Source organism: Diuraphis noxia, unplaced genomic scaffold, assembly GCF_037042655.1.
Source record: "Diuraphis noxia isolate RWA-SAM2 unplaced genomic scaffold, SU_Dnox_SAM2 contig0003, whole genome shotgun sequence".
In the NCBI taxonomy this organism is placed as follows: Eukaryota; Metazoa; Arthropoda; class Insecta; order Hemiptera; family Aphididae; genus Diuraphis; species Diuraphis noxia.
In genome coordinates, this window is record NW_028301713.1 from 20,020,435 (window position 1) to 20,029,085 (window position 8,651).

Sequence of the window (8,651 nt, forward strand, 5' to 3'; positions counted from 1 at the left end):
TCATAACCGTGATTACAACCGTCATTGTAGCTTCATCGGTGGTGATAACCGCAGTGTGACCACACTATTTTTCCGGAAGCTCGGAACTTCCAAAAAACATCGGTAACAAACCACGATACTACTCATGGTATACGAAATAAATAAATAAAAGGTAAATTAATAAATAATAGTTCCTTATGCTACGATATTGCTATTAGAATTAATTCAACATTTCACAAAGTTTGCTATATTATTATAGTCGAATTCTACAAAATGCACACTGTTGAAAATCGCGAGGTGTTTAATAATATTTTGTTCCCGGGCTGACAATTTTTTTACAAACTAGGTAAGGTGCCTAACGAATATTGGGCCGAAAATGTGATTACTCATTACTAAACGCCAAACGGGTTGCCGAGTAAATATTTATGAAAAAAAAAAATTCCAAAAAAAAATCATTCGACAGCAACAGCAATTGGTCATCCGATGTCAAACATAGTAAACGTAATATTCGAAGGTGATTTGAACATTTATTAATTATATTAAATACTGGACTAATATAATAATGACTAAGATAATCAGATAAATAGCCGATAATTTCAATGAGTTAGTTTAAAAAAAATTTTTTTTTTTTTTGTAAGAGGTGTCACAAATGTGTGATTTCCTCCTCATGTTTCCTCCTCATTATTAATATTACTTATTGTACATACTGTATTGATTTAAATTTTTCAAATAAAGCCAATTCCAATTATTAAAAAAAAAAACTTTAACGACTACGGGAGTACAACCACAGAATATATGAAATACATATTATATATATATATTTTTTTTTGAGGGGAGGCAAAACAATTATCTGTGGTAAAACTGAAATCTAAATTAAATACTTGAGAGGGCAGTTGCCTCACTTTGATCCCCCTTCCTCCCAGATATGTTTTAAAATTCTATAAGAACATATTTTAATTAGGTATTTAAAATAAATAGGTATGATTAGGTACCAGATTTCTCGAAATCCCGTTAAAATGAATCCAATATATTTTAATATAGTTATATTAAACAAAATATTAAATATATCATCTGAATCTTGTTCTAAACTGTTTTACGGAGTTTACTGAATCTATTCAAAAATCGAATAGATCAGTGTATAAAAATATGGTATAGGTATCAACAATGATTTGTCGAAAGAAAGATTAAGGGGCCGAAGATAGGCAGTTTATTTTCAGTTGTGAACTTCACAAGATTTACTGGAAACCTAAAGATAAAATAAAACAATTATCGCAAGTTTTTTAAATTTAAATATACATAGATATACAGGGTGTAACAGAAAGACCTGACAAAAAAAAAAAATTATGCCAATTCATCGTATGACAATTTTTTTTAATATTACATGATAAATAAATAATTTAAGAAATATACTCATGTCAGCAAATTTTCAAAAATCATACTTTTTTTTTAAAGTTATTGCGTTCCAAATTAATTTAACCAAAAAACTATTGAATTTTAAAAAAAATTCTAAAAAATAAACTACTTGACTTAGATAAATCTTTTTACCAATAAAATTTTTATAATCAGATTCACAAATAGGCTATTTTGAATTTATCCAACATTTTTTTTTATTACATTTTTTTTTCAGTAGTAAAAAATAAAACATAAAAAATGTATTGTACATGTAGTGCTAGGTTCACTTAATGATCAAAAAAAAAAAAAAAAAAAAAAAAATATTAATGTGAAAAAAAGTTAGTACTAAAGTCAGTTCTATTTGTTACACCTTGTATTAAAGATGGTGTAGACAAATTGTTTGTATTTTAATGTGCGTGTTTTACTGTCTTATAAATAATTAATAGATTGTAGGTATACCTCCTAAGTATTTTTTTGTTATTAATACATTTTTTTTTATCTGAACCTGACAGTTGTATTAAATATAATATTATAATCTGAAAGAAAATAATTTATTATATTATCTATACAACATTATAGCTGGACACAAAAATATAAATTTTTTTAAAAATAATTTAGGTATTCAAATGGAAGTATCCGCATCGGCTCCGGTTCGTCCGTTTCGGCTTCCTCCTTTCATTTGAAGGTGACCGAATCGGCTCCGACCTGATGTCAGTGGTATGGACGCATCGGCTCCTAATCAACAACATTTTCTTTCCCGTTTACAGGCTGAGGACTGGCTACGGTGATATGCTTAGACGCACTACACGTCTACACTTCGCAATAAAACGAGAATTAACATTAAACATTAATTTGCAATTTCATATAATTGTATATATGTGATTAACTAGTTATCAAAAAATTCGTTATCGAAACCGGACGCAATACGGCCATTCAACTGACGGCAAGGAATAACGATCCGGAGCCGATACGGTATCATCCATTCAAATTCCAGAGCGATACCTTTTTACCTGCCGAAATTCAATATTGTAATGAAAAGAATACAATCAATATTTAATTAGCTACAACATTAATGGTTATTACTAGTTATTAGTAAAATAAATACTACCATCCGGTAAACGTTAAATAGTTAAAGGTAGGTATTTAAAACATTTTAATCAACCTGTCATTAATTTTAAGCACCTACCTATTATATTATGGCATTAGCCATAAATTAGCAATAATTCGACATAAAACCTATTAGAGTGATATGAAAGTGAATATCATGTTACAGCTTGTTCAATTATAAAATTCAAAGGTGGAAATAAAAATAATAATATTTCCAAACGAAATTGTCCACTTGTTATCATACTATCTGCATGACTTATAAATGGTAATAGCATTTTTTTATGAAAAAGGAAATGCATGTGATCATATTTTCTATACAAATCTAATACCTATATAGACATAAACTGTGTAAGGTTTACTACATAACGTAACTTGTATAATTATTATACTATAATATACCTATAATTAGCTAAATATCTAAATATATATATTATGTGTACTATTATCTATAATTAATATTTATTAATGATTATCAGTTTTCAATTTTTTTATCAATTAAAGAAAGCAACCTAATATACTTACTGTAAAAATTAAAAATTAAAAATGGAAATCAAAAGTCGTGAAAAATATGTATACGTTCCAAATATGTGAACTTAAATTATTCTAAATTAGAAATTATTATATACAATGCATATTTTATATTGTTAACCTAATACAATTAATTATTTATTTGAACTCCAAATTTGGATTTTTCGAAACATTTAAATACATAATTTTACAACAACAAATAATTTTTTTTAAATTCTACCACTTTTGATATTAAGCGTCTGCAGTTTTTTCAAGAAATTCTTTTGAATATTTTGAATAATCAAAACATGCTTCATGCGCATAGTATTTCTTTATTACCGAGATACTTAGTTACTTAAGCGACAACAATTTTAATTGTTTTTATTTAATACTATTTTTATAAAGTAGGAAATAATTAATTATTCTGAAAACACATTTGCATAAACATATTACTCAAAATTATTTTTATTCGCAGACATAAAGAACGAAATTATTATATGATTTCATATAATATTTTCAAATACCTTTCAAAACGTAAATATAGGAAATATAATAAAATTTTTTTATAAATATTCAGTCAGTGTTTTTTTATATGTATAAATAATATAATATAATTTATGTCGACTTATTTTCAATTTGAGTAGATCCAAGTTAAACGTCACAGAATGGGTTTTTAGGGATCTCGAGTTTCTATGAAAGTTCAGGAAAGCTAAAAAAATATTTTTATAATATACCTATACATATAGCTGGCGGGTGTTGCAATACGTTTATAAGAACAATATACAAGGTAACTGTCTGATATAAAACTACAAATAATTGTACATAATATGTTTATATGGCGTGTTTAATTTTTTTTAAACATTTATATAGATATTGTGGATGTTTAGTTTTTATAGAACACAATTTGAACAAGGGGTGTGTGCCCGGGAACAGTGACTCACAGGTTTGTTTACACAATTTTGTAACCCCATCCCTAAAATTTAAAACTCATTATGGATCTTTGCCTATACTTATTAAATACTCAGTGGGTATTCAATATTAGATACTTAGTACTTACTTATGATAATGTCAACGATTGCCAATGTGTTAAGTTGTTTGTTTGTTCGAGAATTGAAAATCTGTCATAGCCGCATCAATGGTACGTGCGCCGGTACGTATCGTTCTGACCATAGGGGAAGAAAAAATTATTATTATTATGCCATTATATTTAAAAAAAAAAAAACAGCGCGTCTGATCGCTGTCGGCCAACCCCTGTCACAACTGTACCAACATGGCAACATTGTCAGAAAAATATGGCAAATAAGTACAGTGTCTACAATATTATGATTGGTTCCTAAAAGAGTATTTTCTAAAAATATTTTTATTTTTTTTGTTAAACTTCACTCGTTCTCTCTCATCTTATTAACGGGTATTATTACAAAATATGTACCTAGTTTTATAGTAATATGCCGTATTTATCTAATAACTTCGGTCCCGGACGTCCTCTTTCTAGCAGTGTTATCAGTCTGTTTCGTCAGCGAAAACAAATATGGCGAGCTGCTGGGGGACGCACATTTCACGTTGCCAGCACTGTTTTCAAGTTAGCTTCGAACCGTGGCCACCGCTAGGCGATTGACCAGACCGGCAGACCATCCATGACACTTGTTCTGTTGTATACTGCTGTACGATATATTATAGTTCTAAAGAGATCTTGAGACGTATAACTCGTGTCTTGCACTTGTGTAATAGCTGTCATTGTTCCGGTATTCCTTCGGTGAAAAGGACGTATATACCTGTTGAACGACCAGAGGATTTGGTTTCGCGCGCCATTTGAATCCACCGCAGAACGATAATATACCAGGTAACTGGTTCCTACTAGATCTTTTGCACGGTTTTGTTATCTATAATAACTTTATTAAAATTTACAAATAATAAGGCGGCTTTTCTATTATAATAAGATATTTTTTTAAGTAATGTATATTATTTTTTTGAATTGAACAAAAACATCTCTATAATTTTTGTTTGATTAGCTTAATCAATGATATAATTTACTTTAGCTATATAATTTAGTGGAGAATCCGATCACTGATGACATTCCTGTACATTACTAAATTACTTACGTCATTCGTGTTTTTAAACAAATTACAAATTGTTTGCGTCTAATCGAAATTCCATCAGTGTCCGGGTACTTCATCCCTATGAGTTTTAATTAATCGATTTCGACATATATCGTCCAAAGTGTTCAGGTGTTGAACACGTCTGGAAGTATTTTTATGATCGAGCAGAAGCTGTAATGAAGTTAATTTTTAAAATAAATAAACATTTTCATTATTTTGACATTTTTTTCGATATGAAATATTATATGATTATAAGAACATTGAAATATGTAGCAAAAACGCCCCTCAGTTAAAAAATAATCGTAAACACTATGTTTTTCTTATAAACATCATAATATTAATACATTATATTATGATATATTGTGAAATTATAATTTTTAAATTTGTATTAGGAATAATAATAAAATCCATAAATTAATAATTGATATGTTGGAATTCACTATTATAATTTTGATAAGTGGTGTAAATAATAATGTTTTTTATATTTATTTTTTGTACTTTGTAGAATTTTCGAAGAACAGTTACATAAACAGTTTCATATTTCGATTGTCGCGATCAGTCTGTGAATATGGGTGAAAACAAAAACAACTCTTGGTTTAAGTATCTTGAAAGCGTGGGAGGTATGCATTGCGACGAGGCCACATTATTTTTGACGATTATTTTCGTTTTTGACTTACCATGCTTCATTGTTTTTCATTATAGATGTATCATCAAGCTCTGCAGAGCGACCAGAAGAGAGTCGTATTATAGAAATACTTCGAAGAAAATTGTTTCCACCAATCGAAATTTGCTTAATAAGTTATGAATGCAAAATTTGTATGAAAATAATTTTGGAGGTAAGAGTTTTGTTTTATCTGTTCACGGATGTAAACATGCAAGTCAAATTTTTTAAGTTCTATTCGTATATATTTTATAATATAGATGCGCATTGGAATGCATTTTCACAAATTCTGTTTGACATGTGTACCACGGATTAATTGCACACAAGTTTGTCAATCAACGTTAATTCATTCATCAGCCAATAGTAAAGAACATCAAGAGAAAGTTTTAAAGCAATTTCGAGCATTAGGCGGGTATACAATTAAATTTATAGAAACACACAAAAGGAAGTACGTAGAAGATGAAAATTCAGAATAATTTGTAAGTTTCTTATGGCTTTCGTAAATTAGTTAGTGTATACGTATACCATAACAATAGTTTAATTTCATACTGAAATTTTTTACAATAATCAGTCCTATATATGACCTTAAGCATAGGTGCAATTTTAATAAAAAAAAATTAAGGGTGTTTAAACTATCTATGCATTTTCTCGTTTTAGTTTTTTTTTAAGGAGAAGTTTTTGATTCATTAATACGAACATTATTTGAGAGTGCTAATTTTAAAATTGTGGGTGTTAATACCACCTAAGCCCCCTCCCCCTAATTCCACCTATGAACTGAAATATTGCTGGTCGTAAAATTATGTAATTCTCATCAAATGTTTGGTGTCCACCCCCAAAATTTACTCCTAAATTTAGGAAATTGTTATATCATTGTTAAATACATAAAAGTAAAAACATACTGACATTGTAGTACAAACCAGTTGCATATAAAGGTACTTAATATTGTATCTTAATTAAAATATAAACAATATTATTTACGATACGCAATTTTATTTGCTTTATAGAGTCACAACTTCAAACCTCTCTCTTGGTTGCGCCACTGCTTATTAGTGTTTCTAAAAACCTAATTTTGTTTGTTATTTTTATTTAAACGTTTAGTAATGATACATTTTTGAAATTCTTTTGTCGAATACATGGCTTTAGGCAGTTTTTTTAGATAGAGCACGACGAGAAGCAAGGCTGGGCATTAACGAGTTAAAAAGTTAAAGTTAAGTTAAAAAGTTAAGTTACTCTTAACTAAGTTATTTAACGAGTTACTTTTATTTTCAAAAGTAACTTCCAGCTTAACGAGTTTCTTTTTTTTTTAAACAACTTCTAACTTAACGAGTTAATTTATTAATTTGTCCTAATATAAATTTCATATATTTAAAATTATATTTTGATTTTATATATATATATATATATATATAATAATTGTGGGAATAACCAAATACTTAACGATATGAATGTGAGTGTTTTGCATTATTTCTATATCTGAAATTTCAATAGATATTAGAATAACGTGTATAAGTACAACTATCTACTTATATAACATATGGGAAACGATTTACGAGTAATATAATAATAGTATTAGATAATAATATTTTATTTTAATCTGCTTATTCGCAGAAAATATGTATATATATATATAATATATATTATTATAAAACAAAAATGTTATATATGTGTAATTTAATTAAATCCTAATAACAAATTTAATAATTACAATTTACAAATTTAATGGGTATTAACAAGAATAAAATGTTTAAGTTAAGTCATTATTTTGGAAAACGTGTAGGTAAAAAAAATACATTGAAATAATTTATTTGTTTTGTTAGATTTCATAATTGATTGAAGTATGTAAGTAGTACTTACTAAGTACTTACTGTAATTAATACAATTACATATGTTTATTGAAAATAGTTAGACTTCCATTATATTGTGTTATTTGTTAAGCTTTGATAAAAATGTATGATAATTTATTGTACATGGAAAAAGAAAATTAACTAATTTTTAACTTTAAACTTAACTTACATTTTTCTGTATTAATTTAACTTAACGAGTTAAAATAATTAGTTAACTTGCCCAGCCTTGACGAGAAGGTTCTTTTACTAGCGTACCTCCTATTAATTGTTACAGCAACTAGACACATTAAAGTTTAAAAAAAAACCATTGTATTTATGAAAAAAAACATTACTTATAATTCAGGAACAGCTGTTTCTAATATTATTTTTGATGTTTAAGATTGAGGAGGGGGATTCTGAATTACAACATCCTAATTCCTAACGTATACCTAAGACTTAATAATATTGAAAATTAATTTTTACAGTGTTCTAATATAAACGAAAATCCAGGAGGAATAAACAAGAAATCAAATATATTGCAATCTACAATTTTCTTTAAAAAAAAACCATTTTATTTCATTGAGTAGATGTTAGATTTTCATATCTGTCTTTTACCTCTTATAAAATTTAAATTTAAGATTATTATTAACAATATCAAAGGCTTTCTACTATATTTTATTATTAAAAAGATTAATGAGTATTTTAAGATACAAACATAATTTTATCGATTTAAAAACAATTTTAAACTTTACATTATTTTATTCTTCTTTAATTATAATTTGTTTTTAATGATTTTATATTTGAATATGAATAATAGTTTTTAATGTCTAAAATTTTTAATTGTGTGTTATTATTGATTTCTAATTTATTATCTTACATTGTTTATGGATGAATAAAATTCAATAAAAATATTCGATATATCAGTTTGTGTATTATAACTACCTTACTATTCCTATATTTTTAGTTCGAACAATGAATATTTAAACGTGTTTGTATTAGATACTTTGTTTATTAGTTAAGGTTGATATTTTGTGTAATGAAACGTATAAACAATAAAAAACTTTTTAATTATTTTGTGTATAAATT

The 8,651-nt window shown here is 26.9% G+C and overlaps 1 protein-coding gene across 5 annotated transcripts; it reads left to right on the forward strand.

Annotated features, from left to right (window-relative positions):
* Positions 1-4: 4 nt before the first annotated feature.
* Positions 5-8,267, forward strand: LOC107166386 (uncharacterized). Of its 5 annotated transcripts, none has more exons than XM_089222719.1 (6): positions 5-493; positions 4,478-4,825; positions 5,587-5,701; positions 5,784-5,917; positions 6,003-6,221; positions 8,051-8,267. In XM_089222719.1, exons 3-5 carry the CDS (start codon positions 5,650-5,652, stop codon positions 6,216-6,218), a joined length of 402 nt encoding a protein of 133 aa, XP_089078845.1. In that variant the 5' UTR covers positions 5-493; positions 4,478-4,825; positions 5,587-5,649; the 3' UTR covers positions 6,219-6,221; positions 8,051-8,267. The 5 variants fall into 5 exon arrangements, with proteins under 5 accessions (XP_089078845.1, XP_089078846.1, XP_015370519.1 ...); XM_015515033.2 differs by lacking the exon at positions 5-493 and having other exon boundaries at positions 3,566-4,646; positions 4,714-4,825; XM_089222718.1 differs by lacking the exon at positions 5-493 and adding an exon at positions 3,566-3,772 and having other exon boundaries at positions 3,856-4,825.
* Positions 8,268-8,651: the final 384 nt, after the last annotated feature.